Source organism: Pavona decussata, unplaced genomic scaffold (genome assembly GCF_977016875.1).
Source record: "Pavona decussata unplaced genomic scaffold, jaPavDecu1.1 SCAFFOLD_117, whole genome shotgun sequence".
Classification (NCBI taxonomy): Eukaryota; Metazoa; Cnidaria; class Anthozoa; order Scleractinia; family Agariciidae; genus Pavona; species Pavona decussata.
The window spans coordinates 31380-47314 of NW_028145531.1; the positions used below are offsets into that span (position 1 = coordinate 31380).

At 39.1% G+C, this 15935-nt stretch overlaps 1 protein-coding gene and 1 long non-coding RNA gene across 2 annotated transcripts in view; both read right to left on the bottom strand.

Moving 5' to 3' along the window:
* Window positions 1-15935, bottom strand: part of LOC146469801 (uncharacterized) — a 91463-nt gene that overhangs the window by 4270 nt on the left and 71258 nt on the right. The window contains exon 2 of the long non-coding RNA XR_014867151.1: window positions 13634-13675. This is a non-coding gene — a long non-coding RNA (uncharacterized LOC146469801). The remainder of the gene's footprint in view (window positions 1-13633; window positions 13676-15935) is intronic.
* LOC146469802 (uncharacterized) lies at window positions 2710-4985 on the bottom strand. The gene is made up of 3 exons (XM_085122816.1): window positions 4740-4985; window positions 3999-4245; window positions 2710-2780 (listed from the first exon to the last, which is right to left on the bottom strand). The coding sequence occupies exons 1-3, from the start codon at window positions 4974-4976 to the stop codon at window positions 2710-2712; spliced, it is 555 nt and encodes a 184-aa protein (XP_084978942.1). The 5' UTR covers window positions 4977-4985.

Consider the following 15935-nt stretch of genomic DNA (forward strand, 5'->3'; position numbering starts at 1 on the left):
ATTCGGCGCCGGGGGAATGCGTGATAAGCATAATAAGCAAGAAAAATCTAAAGTAAAAGGAATGTTTGCGTTTGAATCCTACAGTTGCCAGTGCAGAGGCAACCGAACCAGTTGCCTAGGTTATTGACTTTCCAAGTTCGGCTTATTAAAGATATTTAAGGCATTTGGCAAAACATACCGTAAAATTTAAAACACATAAGGAAATATTTCGACTATCGGCAGCTATGGCGCGTCTGTGTGTGAGATCGAGTAGAAAATTTCACGGTCTTGTTTTCAGAATGATGTCTTCTGTCAAATTCGATCTAGCTGCGGAATGTTAGAAGTACTTGAATTGTATTTCTCATTTGTTTACGTTTCAGCTCATTATTTATTTTATTTTATTTTTTTTTTAATTCAATATTTATCTAGGGGCATCCAATTTAGCAGAGCTAGTTTAAATCGAGCCCTGACACAGAACAAGACAAAACACAAAACATTGAAACAAACAAACAAAAAAAAAACAACAACAACAACAACAAAAAAAAGCAACAAAAAAAAAAATTAGAAGAGCAAATTGAGAGGAAATTTAGATAGGAAAACATTTGGAAAACATTCGGGTCCTTATGGCTCAGGGTGTGAAAGCAAAACTAGTTTTTGTCCACAAATTTATTGCGCCAAAAATATGAAAAGAAATGTTCTCGGTTAAAAGCTTTAGCTTAACAATTGTGCAACAAACCGAACGTTTTTAAACAGTGCGTACTAACTTGAGGTTTGGGTTATATTTTTGTTAACCAATAGTGCATATGTATCCTTCCACCACCCGGGAAGGGGTATTCAGGCATATCAGTGTCGGGGGATGCAAATGTCTTTCTTTTGTTTGAAATTAAAGCTTACTGACTTGTTTGGATTAAACAATTCCGAGTCCAGTTTGAACGTGATAGATTTGTCTTGGGTTTAACAACTAGACTCAGTCTTTTGCACGTCCATGAAACTTGGGCACCTTCCCTGAGCAATGTGTAGCAGTTTTATTTTCCAGTAAAAGAAAACAACTGTATCTCGTGTTGGCGGAAAACTCTTAAATATTTAAGAAGCCAGGATATTCTGACAAATCAGTTAAAACAGAATTAAGAATATTCATCTGTCTGGCGTAGTTCATTGTTGAATAAATAGTAAATGAAATTAGTAAATCTATGAAACAGTCTATTATAACTGAAAGTGAACAAACTAAATAATTATAGAAACAGTAGATTCTTTGCTGTATGTAGATTCAATGAAATCAAGTATCAACTGAAATTCACTTTTTATTCCTATAGTCGTAATTTATACGCATTACTGAGGGGTGCAATGTATTATAGCAGACGATGTCAATTTCCAGATATCAATTAGTTAAGTAGTACAAAACGTGAATACCTCATTATTTTAATAAATAATATAGTGAGACGACGAAGTCAATCTCCCCTTGCCTTAGCTCACTTGTTAGATCAATATGAATTCCGTCCATTGTGACTCAGTTTTAAATTACTTAGCTAGGTCTAGTCCGTTAATTACTATAATAATATTGTGTTTTTGTTTAGCTTTGTGCTTTTGCAAAAATGTTAGAGGTTGTCATGTAAATAAATCTTGATGCTGGTACTCTCAGCTAGCTTGTTAGATCATTATTCAGTCCATTGTGACTCATAAATGATATTTAGTTTTAGCTTGTTTCCTTTATCCAAATGCTGATGCTTTGTTTAGCTTTATGCTTTTGCAAAACTGTAACGGTGCGTTCGATTGACCCTATCCCGAAATAGGAATACAAGCAATGATGACAAGAAATCCCTCACTGATAAAAGGTTTTGGGAGTTGCTGGAGTACGGGGACAGCTCTTAAATTCTCATGTGTCAGCGATACTTTGCAAAATTGGCCTCCCAAATTTCTTAAAAAGAGAAATTTAACAGCTGTTCCGCTTATACTTATTCCGGAATAAGGTCAATCGAAGGCAACCTAAGAGTTTATTGACATGTAAATAAAGTTTGTTGCTGTTGCTATTGTTTACGTTGTCGATTTACGAGCTAATAAGAGTACCTTTTACCCTTGGCTAACGAACCACACCGAATGTCAAGATAATAACTTTGGATTATTTTTGGATTTTCGGGATTGTTTTCGTTTTCTTCCCTCCCCCCTCCCCCCCTCCTCCCTATTTATCTCAGAGACTATCCATGCTGTAGATAATTCGCTATGCAGCGGATTAAATGTACTCCAACCGATACATTTTTTTCAGTGGGTAAAGTTGTCCCCTCTTTCAACAACTGGGGGAAGGTTTCATCGCCATATCTTTTAACAGGTTTAGAGTTTTCTGGCCTCAGAAGACAATTAAAATCCCGGTGTACATAACACACCCGGTGACTCCAAGAAAATGGACTAAAAACTGACATTGCTTGCAATCAAGGGTTATGCACTGTCCTTACCACAATCTATAATTTGTAATGACGTAAAATATCTCTATAGTCGTCCCTTTCTTTTTATAAAGTCCCTTTGCCTTCTAATATGCCCTCCCTCTCCCCTCCCCAACCCCGTTTGGAAGTCTGATGTCTAAATAAATATCCTTTCTCTCTATGAGACTGATTACAAATTAAAACTGATGGAAATATCATTTTGTTCACATCATTGAAGTTAATTCTCACCTCGCCTTTATTTCCATGATAGATTATTATAAACAAATTCAACACTGCCGTCCTGTCATTTCGCTAATTATCCTTTCCCCTTTATACCTTTAGATCTGTCACCAATAAGCCGAAATTTTTCGTTGCCGAATGCGTACGCTAGAAAATTTCAAAGCCTTAAGATGTTAAATTCATAAGCTTCCTCGTCAAGCGAACAGAAGAGATGGATCCCCTAAATATCTCTATGCTGTGAGCTTTAATTAAATAGGCAAGCTCTGTTTGCAGTACACCCTTTAAGCTCCCTCATCCTCTAATAATCCCGCTTTTGGAGGTATTAGATAGTTAAAATAGAAAAGTAGTTCGTAGTCAGTTTGAAGAAGACAAGATATTTAATATAACAACATTCCGCTTCGCGGAGAGCCCACAAAAAAGGCAACATTTTATACTATTCTTGAATACTGATATGGTTTGCCTGATCCGGATCCAGACCTCTCGCTATTCTCGACTCGCATGTAAGGAGTTGCTTGTGATCCCAAACCAAAAAAGAATAAAGACAAAATCAGCATTTTATAATTTATTTGAAATTACCGGAAAATAAACCGGTTCTTTTTTGTCCAATTCCGAGCAGTTGAATGCAAACCGTAGTCTATTTCTGAATGAATATTCTTTGATAGTCAGCGATTCAACGCGCGAACTTCATTGTTGGAGCGGTAACTGTCTGGTTTTTGAACCAGAAAACTTTTGCCGCCTTTAGAACCAGGGCAAGCAACATTTTATTGCTCCAATATTGATCGGCATGTAGAACCAAACCACATACTAAACTAATATATAACCGTGCTAGTTTGTAGAGAAACTGTGGTTTATAACCGTGTTAGTGTCTAAAGAAACTGTGGTATTGCGTCAGTGGCGAGTAGAAACGAATGCAAGGTTTATCAACAGTGTTAATAACTAAAGGTTAATAGCCCATTTTACAGTTGTTGTGCTAACAGTAAGTGACCTGGTCTTGGATTCTAAGCAAGGCTGGGGCTGACCTTTGGATACGAATCAGTCTCACTGCTTTTCATATGTTGATCACGCTGTTCTTATGCTAACTAGATTGCATTTACATATGAAAAGTAGTGAGGTCTGTATCAAAACAAGATCACCCCCAGCTTCGCTTCCAATCCAAGACCAGGTCACTAAGCACACTCTACAATGGCCTATAGGTGGATTGCATTTCCGCCATGTTGGTGTACAAAACAAAAGAAATTTTTTTCATACATGCAGTATGCATAAAAAAGTCCCAGAGGAGAAGTAATCTTACTTTTCCTGTACACCAACATGGCCGCCATGACGTCACATGCAAACCATCAGTTGGCTACCGTAAACTAAACTTACCGGCACTGCCTTGCGCGCCTGATCGATCGCTTACAACTTGGCCCATTCCCGGCTCTGTCTCCTCTTCAGCAGTATCATCATTGGCTAATTCAGCGGAAACAAGTGACACCAGATAATTAGCAAGAGCTCTGTAGATCTGCTGACTCAGAACTGGGTCGATAGAGGGCTGGGCACAGGGCGGTACTGTAGTTATTATGACAGGAAAGTCGATATCTGTGTTGAAAGCTCTAGCAACACGCACAACAAACTGAAATGAAAATTCAAAACATGAATATTCTGAAAGAGAAAATCAGTATGGTTAACTTAGTAATACATAGCTTTCTACTGGGTTCCTTCGAAGCCTTTCCTCTTGCGGGACAGTCATTTAGTACTTTTATAACGATAATATTTTGTCGCAACAAATTTTCGCGAATTTCACGAGTTTGTTAACATCTGCTTTACTTAGACCAGCGTCTTTGTTTCCTAATGCGAGGAACTGCGGGAAACGCAGAAATTTGACGTATCAAAGACATTTTTTTTCACAATAATGTTATTTTCAGGTCTTTTAAGTGTACTCAAGAATTCATCAACTTCTTACACCAATCAGTAACTTAAAAAAACAGTGACGCTGTTGTGATCGCCATTGCTTATAGATCATCAGTCGGTTTTTGACTAGGAGAGCGGTATTTTTTGGTTAACTGGGAGAATCGTATCAACCATACATCCGAACTGGTGATATAAATTAAATATTCCCATAGTTACCCTTATTTTATAGGAGATATCGATGCAGCCGAATCCCTCTGTCGTAGGCTGAACTGAAGGAATGGTGAACGACTCAAACTGAATATCGCTCTCCTCCCCCGGGGCAAGTCCACGCTCGTTCTTGACGACGTACAGCTTCTCTGTCACTGTGCGTTTGGTATCTAAATTGAATAGATTACGGGTTCTTCTTTTAGAATGAGACAATAACTGTGAAATACTATAAATCTGTGATACCATGTAAAACGTTGTGTTCGTCTTGCTCCGCCGCGACTCGCTGTAGTTATTTGCGGGGCAAGCAAGCCACAATATGATATATTAATTTGCGACCGGTTGGCCGAGTTGCTAGAACACCGGGCTCCCGTGCGGGAGGTCGCGGGTTCAAACCCCGGCCGGACCAACACTCAGGGTCTTAAAATAACGGAGGAGAAAGTGCTGCCTTTGTAATGACATCTGCAAATGGTTAGACTTTCTAGTCTTCTCGGATAAGGACGATAAATCATGAACAACCCTTGTTCATGATTACTTTGTGGAACTTTAAAGAACCCAGCCACTGTTCGCAAGAGTAGGGGACGTAGTTCCCGGTGTTGTGGTCTGGCCTTCTATCTTTCATACTCATCCACAGAATTAAGGATTTTTCAATTGACTGAAGAAAGTAATTTCACTTTTGCCTTGGTTTTGCTATACCACGCTCCGTAATTGGTTTAAAAAACTTGCAACACTTTCTTAACCAATGGGAAGCCAAACCAAAACTAATCGTGACATGGTCGAACGCGTTTTCCCGCGCTTGCGCCTGTATTTGCTTCCAGCTCTGATTGGTCTATTGTGTTGTTGACGTTCTTTGTGATTGGACAAAGTAATTATTTTGGGTTTGGTTTTACGACACTCAATAGACCCTTCTCCAAAACGGCGACAACAGATTTCAATGAGTAAAAATTGAACTGAATGAAAGACTGATACCAGCACTGGAAAAAGCACCTTGACTATAGTAAACTTGCAAAGTTACAGCATATAAGGTGTTATATCAGCTTAGGAAATGTAAGATGAAATTTGACATATTCACAGACGTTTGTATGACTGGGGGTATACGTCATACCCCAAGTCATACAAACGTCTGTAAATTTTTCATTTTTCAACTTACATTTTCTCAGCTGATATTACATCTGATAGGCTGAAACTTTGCAGGGTTACTAAAGTAAAAGCGCCCTTTCTAGTGCTGGTATTCGTTCTTAATTTTAACGTAACTGAATTTTCGGCCGCCATTTTGGAGAAGGGTCTATTAAACACCGTTCTACAATTTCTTAACCCGTGGCCTTTTATACTGGCGGTGTGACAGGTAAGAAAATGGATCAAATGCGTCAAATTAAAGACTCAATGATGATCAGCGTCTTATTTCTCCGTTCAATACAACTACTTAATAAAACACGCAGGTCGTGAGAATATAAGAAATGATCACCTAAGATAAACCGTCTTGATGTGAACAATGAATTGTCTCAACCACTACTTTAGGAAATGTATAGAGAACGGCGAGGAGAATAGACATTTTGATACTGGTGATTAAAGGGTTAATGCTCCAAGCGGACGTTCACAGTTAGCTCTAAAAAAAGTGCCTAATTGGCCTGCCAAATGTTCGCGGGTAAAATTATCACGTGTCATCAAACCTGTACTAAAACTAACGCTTGAAGCACACAGCATCCAATATACACAGAAAGATAGTTTTACCGCCAAAAACACCACTCACCCACTCCTAGACTACGGGAACCGTCTCGTTGGTCTCAGGGATAGTAATAAATCAAAGCGGCGACAACCACAAGCGCGTGTGACAATCGCCTGATTCCGAACGTTGCGTCCTTTCGTACGAGTCGATTTTTAAGCGCATTCCGGTGTTACGCCCGTTCTATTAATTATTCCTAAGAGAAATGCGTTACTACCGCGAGTCTGCCCTGCTCCCGAACGGAGACTAAACATTGTTAGGTGTCGTGGACATGTTCTTGCCACGTTTTGCAGTTAAATTGGACGGCGGGGCCTCAGACGGCTGTAGCTTCACTTGAGCTTGGAAATGCGAATTTCACAGGTTGAGGGTTCAGAGTAAGATGTTATTACGTCGGGATTGGTAGAGCCGAAAAACTGCATTTTGTTCAGTGTTTTGCCGGATAAGGACGAAATTAACGAAGATGCCTCTGTTTGCTATTGCGCACACGTTTTGCGCATCTCAGGACGGTCCGAAATAGTCGGGTTTCTTGACGGCGGTGCTTGCTACAACAGAGATAATTTGCGGTTTATAACTGCGAGGGAAAAGCAGATCTTGGCAAGGGTTATTGGAATCCGAGAGAAACTTAAGAGTAATCGCAGCATTTTTCAGAAATAATTAAGCTTCAATTTGGGGAAAAAATATTATACATCGTTTTGTATTTAGCCTTTGTTAGAATTATTGCTGGTTAATGATCTGTAGCCGCTAAATGAACCAGCACTCACTACAAGATCATTTCATTACTGGGGTCTCCATAAGATACTCGCTGTACGGGAATTAAAACAGCCCGTCCCAGCTTGACACAGTTCTAAAAGGAAAAATGACATGACAATAAGGAACGACAACAAAGTAAAATAAAACGCCGAAGGAAAAATACGAACAAACCTTATGGGTGGTTGTCTATGTAAAATCCAAAAACGCAATGATACGACGACCAAAATACAGAAGCAACGAAGAAACGTAAATCGCCAAGTACAAACACTAGAAATAAAATTTACAACGACGCTAAACTAAATTTATACAAAAAAGAGCTAAATTCCATGACGCTCGTGACAACGAGATAATACAACAAAGAAGAGGAAAAATAACTGAAGAAATTTACATAGCTCGGTAACATGCCGGCCCCGAAAGGCGCACGCAATATGGTAAGCCTTTCCAAACAAAGTAAACAAAGACCGAAAACTACTTTTAACTGTACGAAGTCACTTAAAAGTTAATTAGAGTGTTCTTGCCAAAGTTTAGTCAAGTCTTTATTTAGGCTTTCAATCCTGAGACACCTTCTAAGAGGCATAAGTTGTGGATATCACGCCGCAAGATCGAAGTCGCCGTTTTAACAGCGACTTGTCGAACAGTTCCGTTACGATCTGGAAATACTTCCTGCACACTTCCTTTTGACCAGTGTCCACGTGGAGAATTTTCGCCAGCCACAAGAACTAGATCTCCAACTGCTAGATTTGGACGCGGGCGGAGCCATTTCTGTTTGACTTAAAGCGACGGCAAGTGCTCAAGTATCCATCGTTTCCAGAATATGTCCGCCAGATACTGGGCTTGTTTCCAGCGTTTACTTCCAGATGTCGATAGCGTCTGATTCTCCAGGAGGAAAACATACGTTTGGCCGCAAGAGGAGTAGTTTACTTGGAGTGAGAGGCTCAGGATCGTTCAAATCATTTGTCGGGGTAGGGTGAGAGGACGGTCGACATTTAATATCTTCTCAACTTCTGCCATACGGGTTAGTAGAGTATCATCATCCACGATCTGAGAACCCAAAAGTGAACGGAGAATCTTTCGAATTGAGCGTATCATTCGTTCCCAGACACCACCAGCGTGGCTTGCATGTGGAGGATTGAAGTTCCACCTTATCCCACGTCTCCTTAGACAGTTGTCAATTTGATCGAGGTTCCACAGAATGCTCCAAAGCAATGTTGATTTAGGTCTCCGCATCCCTAAAATTGGTTCCGTTGTCGCTGAAAACTTCGATCGGCGAACCCTGTCTACTAACAAATCTTGTGAAAGCTTGAATGAATGAATCAGTTGTGAAGTCGTGAGCAATCTCAATGTGCACGGCTCGAATTGCTAAACATGTAAATACACATCCGTATCTCTTAACTTGACTGCGTCTTGACTTTACCAACATCGGACCAAAGTAGTAACACCAACGGAGGAAAAGAAGGGAACACAAGGCGTGACTCTCGCACTGGGTGAAGGAACCATAATCTACTCACACGGCTTAGCTTTCCACAAGCGACACTTCAGGCATTTTCTAATCATACGCCGTACAGCCGCATGTCCTCTAAGGATCCAAAACTTCTGTCTTATACTGGCTAGTACTTGACCGGCTCCTACGTGGCCTTCTCTTTCGTGGCAGTCTCTGATGATCAAATCAGTGCTCAAAATCGCAAGTCAACAAAGTCTCTTTCATGTAAACTGATACCATAATAGTCAGTTAAATCTCCTCCACAACAGAACTTATGGGGAATCTTGCACGAGTGCGGCATTGTTGGAGCGATGGAAATGAAACCTTTAAAAATGATAGTATCAGTCAGATGCAAAGGAAACGTTGTTTTAGCTAAATCACTTACGCTATGCCCAGAACTGCCCAAAAAAAACAAAGGCTTCACTGTCGCGCAATGCATATCTTTCCACGCGTAACCCAAACTATCCCACAATCTTCCACTAGTGCCAGTCCTCTCAGAGTTTGTGAAGTGAAGGAATACAATAAAAAGAATAAAGATACCGTGAACACTAATTTCCACAAATTACCATAGACGTGTTTGAACAGTGGTTTGAAAACTGAAGAAAGCTAAAGGAAGCGAGGCGTCTGTTCTTGTTTTGACATATTACTGCGAGACCTCATATCATTCCAGGCCCACATGTTAATAAATGTATGTTTTGCACAGTTTGCTAGTCGATCAGCAAACGCCATCACTGACAAATGTTCATCAAAATGCACGTCCTGCCATTTAAAAGAAACAATGGAAAAACTATTGTGGTGTGCTATTCTTTATGCATAATGAAACGTTTTTTAGCCTCCGAGGCAAAAGATTAAAACTGCGGCGAAGAAAATATTATTCTTTCTCTGATTGGGGTGATCTGCCCCGTTTAAAACGTCTTACATGCTTGGTCAAGAGGACAAAAAGCGAACAACAGGACAATGTTTCCAGCCCTATAAAAAAGAAAAGAAAAGAAACAACGTGGCTGTAAGGGTTCAGTGAAAATAGAGCTTTTGAAAATTGCAGCTCGCCTGAAACGAATGATTGCAAATACCGAGATTCTTGTTGCTTTTTCATGTGTTTTAATAGAGCTACAAAGAAATTTTTTTACTGAAAAGGACAGAATAAGACCTATTTTTATTTGAGCCTCACTGTAATTAGAGCAAAAAATTGAATTCCTAGTGGACCGAAAATGTAAAAATGACAAGTACCCCGTGATCGTCATTTTCCATATACGTAGATGCTTCTTGTAAAATTCACAAAGTTATTGGTGATTGCTTGATGTCATCTTTCTAAAACAACAACCGCTTGTAAAAATTCAGTGATAAACGCCTAATATTAAGCAACTTTCTTGAAGTAAATTTCCTGTACTTTCAGTACCATTCAGTTCGTCATGCAAAAGTTCAATAACCCAACGTTTAAACGTGAAAACTAATTAAGAGTAGGAACCTTCCCAATAAATTGCCAAAAAAATTAAAACATTTTACTGTAAAAACATAATTAATGTCAAAACAGTGGAAGCAATTTTGAGACAAATTAAAGGTTGCGACCAAAATACATCGGTAAGGTAAAACCCACACATTTAAAGGCTTGAGCTAATGGCAAAAAAGGGTTTCAACTCGGACCAGAATGTAAGTGCTTCCCTAATTGAAACATCTGAAGCGGAAGTCACGTAGAGACGCGCGGCTACAGCAATTGTGTCTCTTCACCGGCGTAGGCAAAAGGATAGCTATAACTTCGGTTTCTATTTCATTTTTCAACATTACCAACGAACGCTATTGAATAATAACAAAAAATAGATAAACTAACAGGTATCGTACGGGAAAACTTATCGTTATCAGCTGTTTGCGTGCAAGAGAGTACCATATGATCTTGTCGGAGGCTCAACTTTTTGGTAGTAATCACTATTAGCAACAGTCAATTCACAGAATGCAAGGTGATACGGAATGAAGGGTGTCAACTCGGGCCATAAAGTAAATGCTTCCTTGAAACATCTGAAGCAGGAGTCAAGTAGAGACGGTCGGCCGAAGCTGCCCTTTCTTTTCGTAGGAGTCGTAGGCAACAGATCGGATTGCTGTTGATTCTTTTTTTTTTTTTTTTTTGTAAATTTATACTTGCGATTACAAACGAACACTATTAAATGATAAAAGAAAAATAATAATAATAGATGAACTAAAAGGTATCTGATGAGTAAATATAAGGGTACCACGTGATCTTGTGGGAGGTTTAATTGTTTGGTAGTAATCAGTATTAGAAATAGTCAATTCACAGAGTGAAAGGAGATACGACATAAAAATGTTTTCATCGCCTAGCAAAATATGTCTAAATAAATTGTTAACCCACTACTTGTTTTTTTGGGATACACACGTCCTTTGTATAAATTACAAATTGTTATTAACCTTACTGACGCTATTTGTTGATGGAAAGCGGTAAGCCAACGTTCTAGAGAAAGGCGATAATTAGCAGCAACAAATTAAACAGGTGCAGCTGTTCATGGATTACGGTTTGGAGTTTGTCTCTACTTTTGCCGCTGAAGCCGGACTTCACATTCTCTGGCTTAGCTTGTTTAGATTCTGATTGATCTGAGTCCTAACTGCCACGAGATTTAGTACAGTGCATCGAAATACGACTACCGTTGTATCATAGGCAACTTCGCATCGTGCCAGCAAGTCTGCTTAATAGAGTCCATTAAACAAACAGTTGATATGAGACAAAAGTTATACTTCATAAACGATCAATGCCAGAAATTGTCGCGTAAGTTATTGACAGTTGGCTCGTAAAACTAAATATAGTCCGACAACTGCTTTATTGTTTATACATATTTATATGACCAACTCATAACTTGCAGCACACACTCGCAGCTAATGTTGGCCCTAAATGTATTTTCAGCTTCTTTTCAACTGAATCAGTTTGCAAGCGCCGTTCTGTGTCGATAAAGAACCACCACTGTTGATCTACCTACCCTGACATTATGCAAAAAGAGGGTAAAACTTTATTTTGAGAAAGTTTTTAATTAACTGAGTATTAACATTTTAAGAGTCAATTCATAATAAGAAAGGTTATATGTAATAAAACGTTTCCATCAGGTTGCATATATATACAAAGAATATTAATTCATTATTGGGTTTTTCGGCATACATACGCCGTTTATATCAATTACAAACTGTTATTAGTACCCTTACTAACGTAGGTGTTTGACTAAAAGTGGAAGGCGACAGTTCTAACGAAAGGCGATGATTAGCAGTAGTTACAAATTAAACAGGTGCACCTGTTTATGAATAACCGTTTGGAATCTGTCCCTACTTTTGCTGCTGAAGCCGGACTTTATAATCTCTGGTTTAGCTTGTTTAGATTCTGATTAATCTGATTTGAAACCACCACGAGATTTAGCAGAGTACATCGAAATACGACTACCTATGTGCCAATATTAGGCAATTTCGCATCGTGCCCGGCAAGTCTGATTAATAGAGTCCATTAAACAAACAGTCGGTATGAGACAAACGTTATACTTCATAAACAATTAATCTCAGTAATTGTCACGTAAGTTATCAGTTGACAGTTGGCTCGTAAAACTTAATATAATCCGACAAGTGCTTTATTGTTTATGACATATTTATATGGCTAACTCATAACTTGCAGCACACATTCGCAGCTAGAGTTAGCCGTAAATTTTTGTCAGCTTCTTTTCAACTGAATTTTGCAAGCGCCGTTCTGAGTTGATAATTAAAAGAACCACCACTGTTGATCTACCTACCCTAAGGTAAGCCTTTACTTAACGAAACCAATCTTGATAGTAGTTACGAAAGTTCAAGTGATGCCTTTTCTTTGGCGATGTCCTACCCGGTAACGCTCACCTATTCACATGTGTTAGTACTAGAACCTGCAAGCAATGCTGATTTACTGGAAGGTAACTTCGGTATGCCTGCGTTTGTCTTCTCTTTTTATCGGGATGGAAATATATAGAAGATATTTCCGAAATAATACTAACATGATGTTGTTTATATGGGATTTATATCCGCTGTCCTGGTGTCTTCGTTTACGGATTGTAGTTAAATCAAAATGTATAAAAATTCTTATGACGATTAAACGGGAAGGATACGTAATTCTTTTACGAATTTTTTTTTTTTTGTCAAATTTCCCTTAACTCTGGATTTAAGCATAAAGTAGGATTTTATTTCGCACAGTTTAACACGAATGAAAGAAGTTGAGTACAGATAAAATTAAAACCCAATTTAAGGCCTCAAAATATTATTGGTTAACTCTCCTTTCATAAAAAAAAAAAAAGAAAAATATGAATATTTGGAATTTGCACGGTTTGCACGGTTATCTTTTCACGGTTAGCTTTGTTAGTTAGCTTTGTTCTATGTGTCCAGCTTTACTAAAACTGGTTTCCATATGATCGCAGACGATCGCAGGCGATCCTAGATCGCAGATCGCAGATTGCAAAAAAAGCTGTTTTCATATAACCGCAACGATCGCAGAGCCGACTGTAGCCATACGTTTTGGTCACACGCGTGCGTAGGCGGAATAGCAAACAACATGGTGAACGTGGAAGAGCGGAGATTTTGCTGCAAGCAAATTTACTTCTTCTGCTTGTCATGAAGCGACGTCGTCGCTAGCTCCAAATCCGTGGAAAAAAACATCAGTTTTGGATTCGATAACGACCGTACGCTGTTCTCATCTTGCGAAATTTGTCCTCCGCGTCCCAGGCCGTTAAATTAAACTTCTGCCCGATTTTGTCCAAAAGTTGGTGTTTTTGTTCTTGTCTTTAAAATCTTTGCTGTTGCAATGATAAACACATTCATAACGTGCAACTTCATCCATAAATTCCTCGTTACTAACATGTTCAATCTCAGCCATGACGACAACGAAATGAGCGTTGCTACGTAGACCGTTTCTACAATCGAACACACGACCGTTGTATCGTTGGAGAGAACTCGAAATATTATGAGATGTGTTTCGATCGCGGATCGCCAAAACTTTGGTTTCCATATGATCGCACAATCGCAATTGATCGCAGGGGATCGCAGACGATCGCAGGAGATAGAACATGGTTCTATCTTCTGCGATAGTCTGTGATCGCGATCGCAGGATCCCAGACGATCGCAGACCTTATTGCGATCTGCGATCCTTGATCATGTGTAAACCAGCCTTAAAACAGCGATAATTTTAATTATTAAATTCTCAGCCTCGGATATTGCATTTCTAGCATTCTGATTGGCTCACTAAATCTCGGTTATCAGCTCATATACCGTAGTTTTTATATGGAAAACGAATGCCCCAGGTGTCGCTAAGCTAAATTTTTTTTCGGTGGAAAGCGAAAGTTTCTTCGGAAAAATGTAGAAAAAAAAAAAGAAAAGAAAAGAAATACCGGACGATGACAACAATAAAAGCCACAAAGTTTGGCATGACACTATTTAATGGTACGTATCTCCGAAGTTTCCTTTAAAATCAGAAAAAATTGTACGATTTAACGATTACATAACAACAACAACTACAACAACCGGTTATCTCCAAAAATTTCAGGATGGCTTGCAAATCCTGGCAGTAAGAGGTTAAAACCGATCGAAGAAATTTCTCAAGAAGAGTTTAATGCCTGCCTTTCCGTTTCCACGCATTTACGAGGACTCTAGTTACAAAAAATCATCCACGAAATCCGTACGAGTGGCGGCCATAATATTCGTTTCCGTCGCTCAGCACCACTCAGCAAAACATTTGCACAAATGTGCATAGTTCTTACGCTTCTCGATAAGCTTAAAGTTTAAAAACTTGCACTGAATGCTTGTCTCAGTGAGGTTGTACCTCGTACACTTGGACTCGGCTTGCTTTAAGTGTTTTAAAACGTCTGCGAGGAATTCAGTTCAGCATAAAAAAAGCCGTCCTTGATCCCTTCCTTCGCTCGGCACCACACAGCAAAACATTTGCTTAAATGTGCTCAACTATTACGCTTCTCGATTAGCTGGAACTTCAAAGGCACTTAAATGCTTGTCTCAGAAGGGTTGTTACTTGTACACTTGAACGTATCTTGAATTTGAGATGTCCAGATTTGTCCGATCTACTTCGCTTTCGATTTTTCATTCAACTCCGTTCGCAATGAGTTGCGCGTGTCATGTGATCATTAAGTTTCGCGCGCTTAGGTCGGAAGTTGTCTCAACATCCGGTCGTTTTAATTTAAAAGAAATTTTTACTCAAAATAAAATTCTTAAAACTTCAACATCAATATCCAAACGGGGAGAATTTAATAAAACAATTATTCCATTCGCGCTTGTTGGATATGAGATTGGTTATAGCCAACTCGGCGCTTCGCGCCTCGTTGGCTATTTACCATCTCATATCCAACAAGCGCGAATGGAATAATTGGGAAATAATTCAAAGGCGGTCAGCTATTGTAAGGTCTCTAGCTCAGAAACGACATTGTGTGAAACGACTACCAAAATTCGCAACTTGTTTGGGGCTGACTCACCCGAAAAATGCCGAAAAGTTTGATTACCCAAAAGACAAAGTTTCCTTCTCGCGTAAACCGGGAAATATTTGGCGCGAAAACAAAAAGAATCAGAAACATATGTTGCTAAGTCATGAAAAAAGTTGCCACGACAAATGACTCGTTTTTGCGAGAATGGAGAAAGATTCAGTTTAGGTCAAACAAAATTTCCTCAATGTGTTGTCAGGTTTACCAAAGACTGAACTAGCGTTAGACTTAATTCTATTGGTTGATCTCTGAAGGTAAGATTTCCACTGTCGCGTAAAATTTTACGTGAGTAAAAACGTAAATTTAGCTGGCCTTACTTGTTTAAATAAAGTAAGAGGCGACGGCGGTGAGCCGCGTGCGTAAACGTAAAAAGTTGAACAAGGCTCAACTTTTTACGTTTACGCAAGCCGTTGATACATCGCTTCTTGAGGTGAATTTCCACTGTCTTGTAAATTTTAAGTGCGTACAGATATAAATTTTGCTGGATTTACGTACGTAAACAAAATAAGAGCCAATTTTGAGCTGCGTGCATAACCGTAAAAAGTTGAACGTTGTTCAACTTTTCTCGTCTACGCACGCCGTTCATATGTCGCTTTTTATTTTGCCGGTTTACGTACCTAAAGCCAACTAAATTTACGTCGGTACGCACGTAAAATTTACACGACAGTGGAAATCCATCTTTGCAAGGAGAATTAGCTTGTGTAATAAAAATTGTAATACTGCGCGGCGTAGTTAATAAATGTGAATTCAAAAGTTATAAAATAGACGCT